The sequence below is a fragment of the Mobula birostris genome, chromosome 3 (genome assembly GCF_030028105.1).
Source record: "Mobula birostris isolate sMobBir1 chromosome 3, sMobBir1.hap1, whole genome shotgun sequence".
Taxonomy (NCBI): domain Eukaryota; kingdom Metazoa; phylum Chordata; class Chondrichthyes; order Myliobatiformes; family Myliobatidae; genus Mobula; species Mobula birostris.
This window is the reverse complement of record NC_092372.1, coordinates 44,234,246-44,249,400: the sequence shown is the minus strand read 5'-3', so window position 1 is coordinate 44,249,400 and position 15,155 is coordinate 44,234,246. Positions and strand designations below refer to the sequence as shown.

General features: G+C 38.9%; 1 protein-coding gene across 1 annotated transcript in view; it reads right to left on the bottom strand.

The window, feature by feature from the left end:
- Positions 1–15,155, bottom strand: part of map3k1 (mitogen-activated protein kinase kinase kinase 1, E3 ubiquitin protein ligase) — an 87,278-nt gene that overhangs the window by 31,803 nt on the left and 40,320 nt on the right. Inside the window, exons 3-10 of the mRNA XM_072252547.1 lie at positions 14,918–15,136; positions 11,733–11,933; positions 10,952–11,068; positions 9,741–9,889; positions 8,578–8,699; positions 7,726–7,807; positions 4,244–4,394; positions 3,674–3,967 (exon numbers count right to left, since the gene is read on the bottom strand). Coding sequence (XP_072108648.1) covers positions 3,674–3,967; positions 4,244–4,394; positions 7,726–7,807; positions 8,578–8,699; positions 9,741–9,889; positions 10,952–11,068; positions 11,733–11,933; positions 14,918–15,136 — 1,335 coding nt within the window. The remainder of the gene's footprint in view (positions 1–3,673; positions 3,968–4,243; positions 4,395–7,725; positions 7,808–8,577; positions 8,700–9,740; positions 9,890–10,951; positions 11,069–11,732; positions 11,934–14,917; positions 15,137–15,155) is intronic.

Here is a 15,155-nt window from a genome sequence, read left to right as displayed (position 1 = left end):
AAGATACAGCAGAATAGGCCATTTGGCCCATTCAGTCTGCTCCACCATTCTATCATGGCTAATTTATTATTCCTGTCAAGCATTTCCTCCATCTACTTATTCACTCATTAATCATTGGAAATTGCATCAATTTACCTTAGAGCTGTTGCGAATGCTTGTTATGTCTAAATCTTGCTATCTGAGGATAGCTTTAGTTCTTTTGAGCTTCCTTAAAATTGCTGCATTCTTAAATTTAGTAAATGAGAACTATTTACATAATTTAGTTATTAAGTATGAAACAATCAGGTATTAGCTTTCTTCTACGATATCTAGAAGCATAATGTTTATTTAGTGTTCTACATATTTACAAAAACTCACTGGGTCAAGTAACAAATGTACAGACAAAATGATAGCAGAACATTTTGAGTCATCCCTGTATGAATACTGAGATGGATTCACTATCCTGTACACAAAACTCACTTTATACATCCCTGTCTACGGCTGATGTTTGATTACTTGCCTTTCCTTTGCATCTTCCACCTTAGTTAATGTTGTTAACAGTTTGTGGGCCTCTGATTCTGGTCGCCCCCTCACCATTTAATTTGCAGTGATTATTCCCCATTGGAAAGTCCAATTCCTTAACTCTGTATCCTTGCAAATTAACACACTAATTCCAGCCTCTGCTTTTTATCCAGAGCCACTGTTGCTTCCAATGTCTGCAGCCACCTTTCCCAGAATTCCAAAAAGGCTGCCAGCTCAAATCAAAGTACCAATATGGCATTAACCATGTTATAATAGCAAAACAGCTCATTGTCAGAGTCATACGGCTTAGGCCAGGGGTGATCAACCTTTTACATTCCATGCGTCAATTTTTTCCACACACGAGTTCTATATTAACATATTTTTACAAGAATTGAATGGGGGTACAAGAGATGTATGGTGCATCTGAACTTGAGTGAAAAAATTGATGCATGGAATGTAAAAAATTGGCCACCCCTGGCTTAGGCTGTTTGGCCTAACAGCCAACAATTAACCAATCTATACTAATCTGATTTTCCAGTACCTGAGCCTATGCTGAGGCAATTCAAGTATTTGGCTAGATACAGATTGTGAGAGTTTCTGTTACCACAACGCTCTCAGATGCTATGTTCCACAATGAACCATCATCCAGGTGGGTTTTTTTTTTAAAAATTCTCTCTGCTCCCTTCTAAATACAAGACTCTCTCATCTCAAAACTATGCTCTCCGGGTTTAGAGATCTCTGCCAAAGCTACAAGTAATATTACCTGTTACACAGAAAACCAGCTCTCCCTCTCCCCTCATGTCTACAGCTTCTGACATCCAATGCCTCTCCAGTCATCCATTTGTATTGGGACTGCACTCACTTGGTTCCCACTTTTGCTGATCACACAGAACCAACAACTTTCCTTTTCACTTCCATGCATACTCTAGATGTCATCAATATGCTTCTCTCATTAACATTATCCACTGATGGTTTCTAGAATACTGCTGATGGCATTTAACTTTCTCAATACCACATTATCACCCAAATGTCATTCTACTGGTCTATCTTCCAATACTATGCAAGCACACATTTTCATCTTTTGGGAATTACCGCAAAGTCATTTCCCAATCACTCACCTGACTCTCGTCCTCGGTCAGTGTCCAATGCTGAACTAGATAGTTTGAACCCTTGGTGTCTAAACTGACCTACGGATGAACTTCTGCCAACAAACCACCCATTTCCACCTTTAACAATAACCGATTCAACTCCTACCCCAACTCATCTTCATACTTTCTACCCTATCTAACAACTCAAAGAGTTTTACATTCACCATTACCACCATCCTACCTAATTTACACAGCAGCTTTAATTACTCAAGAAGCAATTTTAAAATGTTTACCATGGCCTTGCTCCTCATCTCCTTAATCTTGTCCTACAGATTAGCAATATTTACATCCAATGCTGGCCCATTGACAATCCACAATTTTAATTCTGTTGCTGAAAGATGGCTTTCCCTACAAATGCAAGGGACCCAAGATCTGAGATCTCTGATTAAACCTCCATCTCTCTACCCCACTTTACATATTTAATGTTTCTTAAAACCCATCTATTTGGTTAGGTTTTTGCTCACCTGTTCTAACATTTAATATGGCTCAATAATTCCCCTGCAAAATGTCTTATGACACTTTACAATGTTATTTCACATAAAATGCAGTCTCACTCCATTGCATACAAGTGACTTTTATTAATAAGCTTCCCACACAGCATAAGCTAATTTGCTTTTGAAATCTATATACACAAGATCTATTTTATACTATTTGATTTTTATAAATAGTTAAGGGTCCTTTTCATTATAGCCAGTTGAAAAATGCAGTTCCGTCTTCTATTTTAGATGAACACAATTCTCATTGCATTAAAATTATAAGCATAAGCAGCCTCAACCTATTTTGCCTAAAGGGGAAATGAGCAAATGCTGGTGACAAAACTGATCAATAAAACTAAATCATATAGAAACATAGAAAATAGGTGCAGGAGTAGGCCATTCGGCCCTTCGAGCCTGCACCGCCATTTATTATGATCATGGCTGATCATCCAACTCAGAACACCGCCCCAGCCTTCCCTCCATACCCCGACACCCGTAGCCACAAGGGCCATATCTAACTCAAACAGGAAATTAGTGGGAAAAAAAATCAGTAGAGTTTGAAAACAAAAGATGTGTTGGATTGGAAATCATTTTAAGACCGACAACTTTTGCCAGATTATTTTCTTCAGCCCACTACTCTAATGTGGACAGTAATTGAAAACAAAATTTTAATGCTTCCACTAAATTAGGAAGCAGTTACATGGCCTACTAGGATGTTAAATGTTTAATTTTCAACCTGACTGTAACATCAAGTAACTTCTCAGCATTGTTTCTCCCACCCAAAAGAAAAGCAAAATCACAAATTCTAAACACGAGGAAATCCGCAGATGCTGGAATTTCAAGCAACACACATAAAAATTGCTGGTGAACGCAGCAGGCCAGGCAGCATCTATAGGAAGAGGTACAGTCGACATCTCGGCCCAAAACGTCCACTGTACCTTTCACAAATTCCAAAATAATTTCAAGCTTGCTTTCTACCAGTCAGTTCCAATTAACAACCTGGGTAGCCTCCAACCTGATGGCATGAATATTGATATCTCCATCCGGGTAAAGAAAAATTGTCCCCCCTCCACTGCCACCCCGCACCCCCCCCCCCCCCCGGCTCCCTTCTTTCTTTTCCCTAATCTGGCCTCTTCTTACTATCACCTCCCCTTGGGACCCCTCCTCCTTCTCACATCAGATTCGTTTGTCTCCAAGCCTTTTACCACTTCTACCCACCTGGCTTCACCTATCACCTTCCAGCTATCTTCCTTCCCATTGCCCCACCTTTTTATTCTACTGTCTTTCCCCTTCCTTTCCAGTCCTCAAGAAGGGTCTCAGCCTGAAATGTCGACTTGCTTACCTGACCTGCTACGTTCCTCCAGCATTTTGTATGTATGTTGCTTACAAGTAACAAAATGTCTACAATAAAATAAATTCTACAAGTTTTTGTTTGTGGTCTAATTTTGAGTTTTGAGAGGTGATTTACACAATACATTTTGGAACTGGCATCTTATATTTTATTGACTGAGCATTGTGTATAATACATTTAAAATACTAATATCTTACCAGAGCAGCAACATATACTTTGTAGACTGGGTCAGCACAGACCATAGAGAGTACACTGCAACATGACTCCACCACCACATCTCCTGAGATATCAGTCTGAGATGATCCATTGGCTCCTATTAGACAACTAGATCCAGTGTCAGGTCCATTACTACAAGAGGAACTTCCAGTACGGATTTCACCATTTGCCAAAAGCAAGGCACCACTAACATCATGTGAAAGACGTCTTAATGCCATCTCACGTACATTCCAGTTCCGAGAAAAGAGACAGCTGACAAGTTCCATTCCAAAAACCTAAACAAGAAAATGGACAGCATAACAGCAAACGACAGATAAAAATCTAAATTGTTAAAAAGTACATACTCCAAATAAGGAGTTTTATCAGTTAAAATTATTAAGCATTTATGGCTAGCTCAGTTTGATAAATATTGCAACTTATCACAGAAATTCAATAATAGGTTTCAAGACTTTGACAGTTTTCATAAGGCATGTGTTTAAAATTTTCCAATGCATTCAATAAAGCACAATAATTCTTACGAATAAAAATAAAAGTAATTGACATCTCCTCACCTGTATCCAAGGTTCTGTCAGCTCCTTGTAAGAATGTGGAATTTGTTGGACACCATAATGATGAAGACTAAAGTCACTGTCCTGTTGTCGTCTCTGTGCAGCTGCATCCTGTGGCAAATTTTGAAGCTGCATTGAACTTTGAGATTCATGGCTTTAAAAAGAAAAAAAAGAACAAAGCTGTCTTGTAAAATCCTGCAACAAAAATATTAAAGGAATGAAATTCCAGCAAATCTGGGATTTCCACATTTGCCTATATCCACAAGAATCCCAAATATTTTACTGATGGTCAATGGCATCTCTGTCAATACAGTTGTTACTGGACTTGTCAGCAGAACTGTACCTTGCTGAGAAATACCAACATTTGTGTTAGAGGATGATAACAACTTCAAAAAATTTTGAATTTTGGAAATTCAAAAGACAAACATTTCAAAATCATGACAGCTTTAACAGTTAATTGAACTGAGAGTAGGATTCTTCCAAGTCGCATTGCTCTTATGGTCTTGTCACTGGACAAGACTATCTAACCTGGCACAGGCAATCAATGTAGTCCTGAAGAGCAGAGATTGGGCATGGTGAGCTTGAGCTTTGTTTGTAAAATTTAGGCTATAATTTTATTAGTAACTTTTATAATTAACACTGGACAAAGATTTTGCTTCCCAAATACATTTGCATACATCTTATGGATTTTGGGCAGCTAATCATGAAAATCACCATGAATATCACACACACTATTAAAAATTGCCTATATTTGTTATTTCAATTCATAATTCAATTAAAATGTTGCCCACAATTTAAGCTGAAACAATGAAGTGCAACATGTCACTAAAGATTCAATTTCTGCATTCCCGTTTAGACTTCTCTCCTGCAAATCTTGGCGCTGTCAGTGATGAGCCTGGTGAAAGGATTCACCAGGACATTGTGGTTTTGGAGAAACAGCATCGAGGCAACTGGCTGATTATTGTTGGACATTTAAGTGAGACCTTCAGTACAAATGAAAATCATCAACAAAACATTTTTAGCTTAGTTGAACTATTACAAAGCATCAGTACCATTATGCAATTAAATCCATTATATTCAATAAAAGTTAATCTCTAATTTCTCCAAATTCCTACGTGATACAGGTAAGTGGTCTATCAAACAAAAAGAATCTCTGAGGAAGCAACATCTTCAGAAAAAATGGTTGTTCAGTGTAATTGGGGCTGTTTTGTAGCTTACCAACCAGATCAGGCTAAACTCCCATGCTCACAAAAATAAAATCATTTTTTGGTTAAGGTACACTGAACAAATTTTGGATATAATTTTGAAACAGAAATGGGAATTGGCATTTCTGGAAAGAGAAATGGTTAATAAATAACATCAAAGATCATCTACATAAAAAGATAGCGCCACTGAACAAAGTGATCAAGAGCGACATCCTTCAGGTGGTTCACGCAATTACTTCTTTCACTTCTTTTTCTTTCGAGTGTGGTTCTGCTACTGTTGGAACCTGTGATCTACATTTCGATGGCGTGTTTTTGGGCCAATTGAGCGATCTGGCACTTTGCTGTCGCTGAGAGTGTTTGGTGAGGTTTTGAGCAAAGCGCACGGCCTCGAAGACAAGAAGCCTGGAGCCCATTATCGACTTCATTTCTCACCAATTAAAAACGTCCAGGAAGATTGCAATCAGAGGCGAGAGTGGAAGGCAAGCGGGTGTTCAGCGTCGTCTACCAACCTCTTTCTCGCTGCTGCTGGAGCAGAGTTTCTGCATGCGGCGGACTCTCGTCACTCTGCTCACTGCTCCTGGAAGGTGGTCCCTGTGTTTGAATGGTTTCCCGCTCTCTCTCAATGTTGTTGAAGAATGGTGCCAGAGTCCTGGGTCTCGGGCAAGATTTAATCAACATGGTTTGTGGATTGGACTCTATAGCTCATGTTATGATGTATTTTTGGTTCTTCCTTTTTTTGCTGCTATTTTTGCGATCTTGATCGGGGTAGCCTGCAGATAACGAATGACACAGCACTAGATTGAACTGAACTGAATATGCCTGGACTCCTTTGACGTCTTTGTGGGTTGGGTGTTTAATATTTTGTGTTTTTCACTTTTTTTTTGTCACTTGGGCAATTTGGTTTTGCACGTGCGGGGAACTTTTGGGTTTGATTTTCCTTAAACAGGTTCCATGATTGATTTTATTTTGTAGCTGTCTCTGGGAAGATGAATCTCAGGGTTGCATACTACATACATACTTCGATAATAAATGTACATTGAATCTTTGACACCTTTGACCTGAAACTTTGAACTCCGTGCACATTTATACAGATACTGCCTGTTTTGAGTGTTTGCGCCATTTTCTGTTTAGATTTTGCAGTCTGCTGCTTACCTGTTCCTGATCTTTACAAATACTTGGTCTCTTTTCAAGTGCACATATTTATTTCTGACATCAGTTTCAAATTCATCCAATGAAATTGAAGGTGAAAGTGAAATAAAGATTTGGACATAAACATCTATACATCAAACTCCATTTAAAATAATGAATTTTGAAATGTCCTGAGAACATGAGATTTTGTGTGAGTGAGGTTGCTCAGCAACTATTTAGTACATTGTTAAAAACTCAGTTACATCTGACTGATCAAGGGTCATTTTCACTATTTTATGCAAAGACGAATATGAGTAAATAGATTAAATTCACATAACATCAGTAACAGTTCTGTATCAACTTCATCTGCAAATACCACAAACTTCCACCCTGCAGAGACCATTAACACCGGCTTTACATTGCCATCTAAATATGAGGGCTACAGAGTCTGTTTGGTTTCCACTGTCAGTTATCGCATTTATCAATGTACCAATAGTTTTGCTGTCATCTACTAATGCAAATTTCAGGCATTTTTGAGGTGGGCAGACAAATCAGAGTCAGAGTGGAGTCAGTATGGAGTATAGAAACAAATCCTTCAGCCCAATTCATCTACGCTGACCAAATTGCCTACCTCAGTTAGTCCCAATTACTTATGTTTGGCCATATCTCTCCAAACCCTTCCCATCCATGTACCCAACCATATGTCTTTTAAACATTGAACTGCAACCTGCCACCTCCTCTGGCAGTTAATTTCACATACCCATCACCCTATGTGTGGAAAAAGTTGCCCCTCAGTTCCCTTTATCTTTCCTCCAAACTTAAATTTATGCTGCACAAAATCTGGTGATGGATACAAGAGCTTTAAAATTTTAATAAAAAACATCAAAAATATCAAGCAGCAATTTTGAACTCCCAGATGTGATCTTTTCACAACAAATAGATCTGATGAACTCCTGAATTTCAACATTAACATCACTTCCCCTGAAACCCAAGAGGGAAATACAGCACAGGTTTAATCAGAGGTTGTAATTTTGAGAGAGTGCCACAAAACCATCAATGGAAATTGATTCAAAAATAGGCAAGAATTAAAATGAGGTGAGAGTATTAGAGGTATATGAACAACAGCCTAATTCATGAAGCAAATTTCACTACCTGTGTAGTTCATGGGACTTCCACTTGGCTCTACAAAGAGGACAGATCAGTGTCTCCCGGTTTCTTCTGCATTCTTCAGCCCCTGGAATAAAGCCCAACAAACTCAATGCACCATTACTTTAAAACATTTTTAAATACATTCAGAAAATAGACCACAGTAAATCTTTTTATGAGTTTCCAATTCAAATCATCATTTCAGAATGAATCCAGAATAATTAGCTAATCTGCTGAGCTCCAGATTAAAATATCCCCACTTCTGTTTTCAAGTTGTCACATTTCCCAGTCAGTTCAGACTGGCAAAATCTCCTCCACAGCCTCCATCAGCAAAGGTGCACCACAAGGCTGAGTGCTTAGCTCCCGACTCTACTCGCTATATACTCATGACTGTGTAGCTAAGCACAGCTCCAATGCCATATTCAAGTTTATTGACACCACCCAGGACATGGTCTCTTCTCACTGCTGCTATCAGAAAGGTGGAACAGGAGCCTCAGGACTCACACCACCAGGTTCAGGAACAGCTATTACTCCTCAACCATCAAGCTCTTGAACCAAAGGGAATAACTTCACTTCATCATTGAAATGCTCCCACAATCTAGGGACTTACTTTCAAGGACTCACCTGGTTCTCAATATTTATTGTTTAATTATGATTATTTCTTTCTTTTTATATTGGCGTTCATTGCACACTGGCTGAATGCCCAAGTTGGTGTAGTCCTCTATCGTTTCCATTATGGATTTATTGAGGATGCTCGCAAGAAAATATATCTCAGATTTGTACATGGTGACAAATGTAGTAATAAATTTACTTTGAACTCTGCTTAAAAGCTAAAGTTGAAGAAAATCATAAACTTACAGATTGACATGCAGTGATGATGAAGTTTATTCCTGCAGCCTTCTTCACACACTGTTAAGCTTTCCTCATCCAACATATCCAGAAGACAAATGGGGCACATCTGTTCTTCTTCATCCTTCAAGCTATATAAAGAAGAAAAAATCCCAACTTTAAAGTTTCACGAAATTATCAAATTCCAAAACTTCTTGTCTATTAAGGCTGTATGTACACATGCAAAAGTCAATTTCCCTATTCCTATCAAATTTCTCCATAAACACAAATACCAATAGATCCTAAGTTTTATTTAAAATTTAATCAACAATACTGAAATTCCACTTCCTTTAAATTATAAGAACATGGATGAAACAGAATGTGTTGAATGGACATGTTTTTAATTTCAAGTAGCAATGACTGGGCTTCGTATAGTTCACTGGGGACAACTTTGGTTTGAGTCATTACTGCAAACTAAGAATATACAACCCTTAGGAGTTGGAGTGTGCTTAGATAGAAATGTGGAGTGCTGGAGATGGCAGCGAGAGAGAAGAGGAGTGGGAAAGAGGGGGAAACCCATGCAAGTTTACTTGATTTATTTCCAAAATGAAATAACTGCCCATCAAGGAGACAAAGCAGAGTAGACCTTGATCTGTCAGTGCTTATAAGAACAAGGGGCAACTGCATTGAAGGACATGTTTAAAGATGCGGAGAAGCTGCTTCTCTTGGCTGAAGAGCTTGTCAAAAGTCTTATGACTTAGGCTTCAAACATGAAGAAATTTATTATCCAAAAACCTGTGTATGGTCAGTGACTATGCAACTTCCTGAAATTTTCCAATTCTCATGCTTGGCAATGTTAGGTGCTTCTTTTGGATTAAAACCACTTTCATTAACTCAGAAATCTTAATGCCAACCAAACAGCAGAAACTAAATTTTAATTCACGTTTCCTCATTCACAGAATATAAAGATTAGATGCGCACATTTAAACAAGAAATGAAACAGCGCATTTAAAACAAGAATCAATACGAAAAACAGAATTCAAAGGACTAAAGAGAAGGTGCTTTCAAATTAATCTGTCAAAACAAGAATTAAGACTATACAGTTGGTTAACTTTTCTTGTTCTAACAAATTAATTTGGAAGTAATTATTCCATTCCCCAGACCCCTTTAAAATTATTCATTCCAATACCAACCTGTTTTCTGAATTTGATGTAGAGGTACTGGATGAAGCAGATATATGCGAGTTAGACATACGGGAAACAAACTTCTGTATGGTACTACGTGATGGTGCTTTGATACGGGAGCTCCGTCTATTGTGGTACTTCTGGAACAGACTCTCCACCTTTTGAAAGAAAAAAACAAATTTGCATTATATTTTGGTTAAAACCAATCCTATTGCACAAGCTTGACAACTACTTTCTACATCACTTCCTTCTTCCAGAGCAGAGATTGTGCATACACTGTAATCAACAGGGCCTTCGACAAGTCTGGCAATTTTTCCCTCACATTTCATAAACTGGATCCAGTTACCATGTACTGCCAAAACCTATGACCGCCCCCCCTTCCCTAAAGATATCTTATGTGTTAGGATAAGATCTCCTGCTACTTCTCCAGCAATCCCAATCCACCTCCTATTGGCCCAAAGCACTATCAAAATTTTATATATCAATTGGCTTCCCATGGGAACAGCCTACTTTGGCACAGTGAAGCAGAACACAGTAAAACAGATGATTTCTATTACTCATTTTGATCAGTATTAAGTCAGTGGACTCGGATGTCCTGCATTATCAAGCAGCCCTTGACTGGTTCATGAAAACAACCATATTAAGTATTGGCATCTATTAGTTCTCTTCCAATAAACAAGTTTTTTCCTAGTCCTTCCTCCTCCTCCCCCCCCAAACTGGCTTGTGGCAGCATCCTAAATATTGTTTTCTTCCCCAATGCATTTTTTGCCCAGTAATTAAACTACTCCATAACGTTTAACAAGTCTGTCTGTAATATCTGCACTGGCGGTGTGTTTTTTTTAAATAAAAGAATCCATCTCTGGAAAGGTAAAGCAACAACCAACAATGCAAAGCATACAAGTTTGCACTTCAGGTGAGGTGGCACTCCAAAAGCTAGCTAGCCTGCATTGCCAAGCACAAAATATCTTGCACCACAGTTCTGTAGCAGAGTAGGCAAGTTTCTATGTTCAGTATGTTCTGTCCAGTATTTATCCCACAACTGTGAGTCAGCCAGTCACTTATCATTGATACTTGGACCTTGTGCAAAATTAGTGATTGTTCTTTCTGGCTAGAAAGTGCTATGGGATTTTCTGGGGCTATGAAAGTTGATCCACAAATTTAATCTAAAGATTATGAATTCAATCAAAAAAATCAGAAGTGAATCTGAAAGTTCCACTTACCTCAAAATTTTTCAAAGTCTTTCTCCACAACAATGAATCAGAGGGTTCTAACTGGAAAACTCGTAACATAACAAACAGCACATGAATGCAGAATGTTCCACGTCCACAACTGCAAGTCTGCAAAAGATCAAATTAGCAAAATGCTCAAGGATAGGAAGTTAAATTTAATAGTAAAAAGCTAATTTTTTGCCAGAAGATCTTCAAGCCTTCAATATGTCTTCCTCGCTATCCTCCCCTAGAATGATTACTTCATATAGATCTCCTCTCCCTCCACCCTCCAAGTTGGGACTGAGGATTTAATTTTACCAAACTGAATAAAACGTGTGACCAAGAACAGCAGGAACTTGGCAGCTTTAACTAAATGGTATAGTACAAATTCAAGTTTTACAGTCATTATGTCTTCAGTAATTTTTGTGGAACTTGATGTCTTCCAATTACCAAAACCAAGCCAATATAGCCTTTCAGTACAACTTCCAACCAACTATATCCCTTTTTTGAAAGTTGATACAAATCTGACTTTGAGGAATACCATACTATGTACATCGTAAAAAATATCATTCAGAGCCATGCAATATAATAACCTTTGCTTTGATAAGCAAATTATCTACGTACAATATTTCATACTGCCACGATGCTTTAGCAAGCATGAGCAATTTACAAAATTGTAACTGGAACAGCCCAAAATCTGTTATAAAACATTCCGAGGGAAGGGCTATGAATATGCTCAGTTATTTCTTCTAAAGGTGAAAATGAAAATATTAACAATTGTACTCCAACTGACCTGAGGACCGATAAAGACCCTGTACTTATTGTCAGGAACATCGCCTCCAATGAGGAAGGAGTTTGGCCCTATTTGCTGCAGCAAATATAGGCGAGCCCGCATTACTTTGTTGACTCTACGGTTCGTTTCTTCAGGGCTGTAAGGTGAGAAGCCATCAGGTGAAGGAGCTCTTCTCGGTGGTGTTACACGTCCGTTCTGAAACTACATAAGAAAAAAAAATTGGAAAAACTTCCACCACAGCGAGATTTTAGAGTTCTTCTTTAGTATCTACAAAAGCAATTGTTCTTCACAGGCGCTTACCTTACCAGGTAAATGTACAAGCAAAGGAACCCGAGCATTTTTATAGCTCGCCAGCTGTTCAAAAAAACCAGTACTTTGCTCTGAATAGCGAGTAACAATTTAGAGTCGTATAACGTGTTTTGCTATTATTTTCCAAGAGGATTATAGGATATCCAACTATGAAGTTTATTTTAACTTTTCTGCAGCACCATTTACAAGCAGTGTTTTTTTAAAAAAAGAAAAAGGACTGTTGCGAGCTAGAAATAGAATTTTTTTTTTATCATTCTCCCATCAAGACCCACAATAATCCAAGTTCAGGCAGTTCATGGAAAATACTGGGAAGAATTTGCTTACTCATTCCAACATTTTGGTAACACTCAGGAATGAGTCAACATCTATGGAAAAATAAACAGAATTAATGTTTCAGGTTGATGAGCTTTCAACTGGGGCATCTCTAGCATTTTCCACTCAGTATCCAGCACTTGCAGCTTTCTTTTGTACAATACAAAAAGCAATACTTGAATGGAACTTGGCCAAACCATATAAAAATAACGTTGCATATTCAGACCCTTTTAGCCAATGTCCTTCATTAACATAGCTGATACTCATGCAGTTGGTGCAAGCAAGGTATGGACACACCAATGAATGCCCTTCAACGGAAAATCCTACAAGAAGTAGGAGATACAGCTCAGTCCATCACAGGTGAAGTCCTCCCCATCATTGAGCATATCCAGCACAAGGATGCACATCATCCAGGTCATGCTTTCTTCTCACTGTCATCAGGAAGGTGGTACAGGAGCCTCAGGACCCAAACCACTTGGTTCAGGAACATTTAAAACCCCTCAACCATCAGAGCCTCGAATCTGACGGGATAATTTCACTCACCCCATCGCTTAGCTGGGCTGAAAGTCCTATTTTTGTGTTGTACGACTGTTTCCTTTTATGGGAGAACCTACAACTTGGGATCACTGAATAAAAATAACAGGTTATCCACTTAACCATAGACAGCTCAAGTTTTCTTTAGCCTTTGGAACTCAATTCCTCAAAGGGTGGAGGAAGCTGAATCTTTTGAGTATTTTAAGAGAGCAGAGAATTTTGTCAATAAGGTGGTGAAAGGCTAGTGGGAGTAGATGGAAACAGAGCTGAGTTGTAATCAGTTCACCAATGATCATACTAAAGAGTGGAGCAGGCCAAGTGGTTCACTCCTAATTTTATGTGTGTACTTCCACATCCCCCCCGACCCTGTCAAAATGCATCATGGAATCCTGAATAAAATAAAGTACATTAATAGCATACATATTTCATTGGTAGGACTTCTACTCAATGATTAAGGAACAGCTTCTTCCCCTTCATCAGATTTTTGAACAGTCCATGGACAGCACTGTTATTCATTTTTTTGTACTATTGACTGACTTTTGTAATTTATAGTAATTTTACGCACCCACTCTACTGCTACCACAAAACATCACATTCCATGTCATATTTCATGATAACAATTCAGATTCTGATCAATGTTAACCACATTGCCACAAGGATTAAAAACGGTCACTGGACTACTATAAATCAAGGGTGTCATTTGGCTTTATATTCCATGTTGTGCATCCTATGCAATTCTGATTTCAAAAGGCAACTTTAGCACAGTTGAACAGTTCTAAAATATCATCAGACTAAAAACCCAGGGACATTCATTTTCACCCTGTCAATGTAAAAATTAACAATATTTCATCATACACTTAACAGCATATTTTTGAGCAACATACATCAAAGTTGCTGGTGAACACAGCAGGCCAGGCAGCATCTCTAGGAAGAGGTACAGTCGACGTTTCAGGCCGAGACCCTTCGTCAGGACTAACTGAAGGAAGAGCTAGTAAGAGATTTGAAAGTAGGAGGGGGAGGGGGATATCCAAAATGATAGGAGAAGACAGGAGGGGGAGGGATGGAGCCAAGAGCTGGAGAGGTGATTGGCAAAGGGGATATAGGAGGATCATGGGACAGGAGGTCTGGGGAGAAAGACAAGGTGGAGGAGGGGAACCAGAGGATGGGAAGGGGTATAGTCAGAGGGACAAAAAGGAGAGAGGGGGAAGAGGGACAAAAAGGAGAGAGGGGGAAGAGGGACAAAAAGGAGAGAGGGGGAAGAGGGACAAAAAGGAGAGAGGGGGGAGGGGGGGGGAGAGGGAATATGTGTATATAAATAAATATCAGATGGGGTACGAGGGGGAGGTGGGCCATTAGCAGAAGTTAGAGAAGTCATTGTTCATGCCATCAGGTTGGAGGCTACCCAGACTGAATATAAGGTGTTGTTCCTCCAACCTGAGTGTGGCTTCATCTTTACAGTAGAGGAGGCCGTGGATAGACATATCAGAATGGGAATGGGACGTGGAATTAAAATGTGTGGCCACTGGGAGATCCTGCTTTCTCTGGCGGACAGAGCGTAGGTGCGTTCACCAGCAACTTTGATGTGTGTTGCTTGAATTTCCAGCATCTGCAGAATTCCTCGTGTTTGAGCATATTTCTGAATTAGTTCCTAATATTACAATGTTGTCCATGGAAAATGTCAGTTCTAACTCATCAAGCAGACTCATTAATTTTCTTGCACATCTCAGAAAATTCTCATGCACCCGAGAAAGCCGCAACACTTTAAAATTTTAGTCAGCTGGAAGAAGATTAAAACTCAGCCCTCGAAATATTAGCTCCTTTAAAGTCAGCCTTGAGTGTTGAAACTGTGATAGAATTTGGCCATCCGAAGATGGTTAGCTCATACATTATGAATTTGGAGGCTAATTTAGATAAAGTTATGCCACATTATTCAGTATTTGACTGTTGGTAATTTGATTTTAGACACTTGTACATTTAAGTACCATTTCACTGTGGTCAGGAAAGTCAGAATTTTTTTTCCATGCACTTACAGGAACTGGTGATATTCTTTTTCTCCTTACACCAGGAGATTCGGACTTTGCAACACATTTTGAAGATGACGATGATGTGGCTGATGATGATGAACTACTGGGGGAAGGACTGCGCCTTCTTGGCTGCATTTGTGGAGAGACATTTGCATTTGTTTGACAGTCAGATGCTTGCTTTCCAAACTCTGTCCCATCTGCTTTCACTGGAATTGGCTTCACAATCTGCAAGAAAAACAAAAGT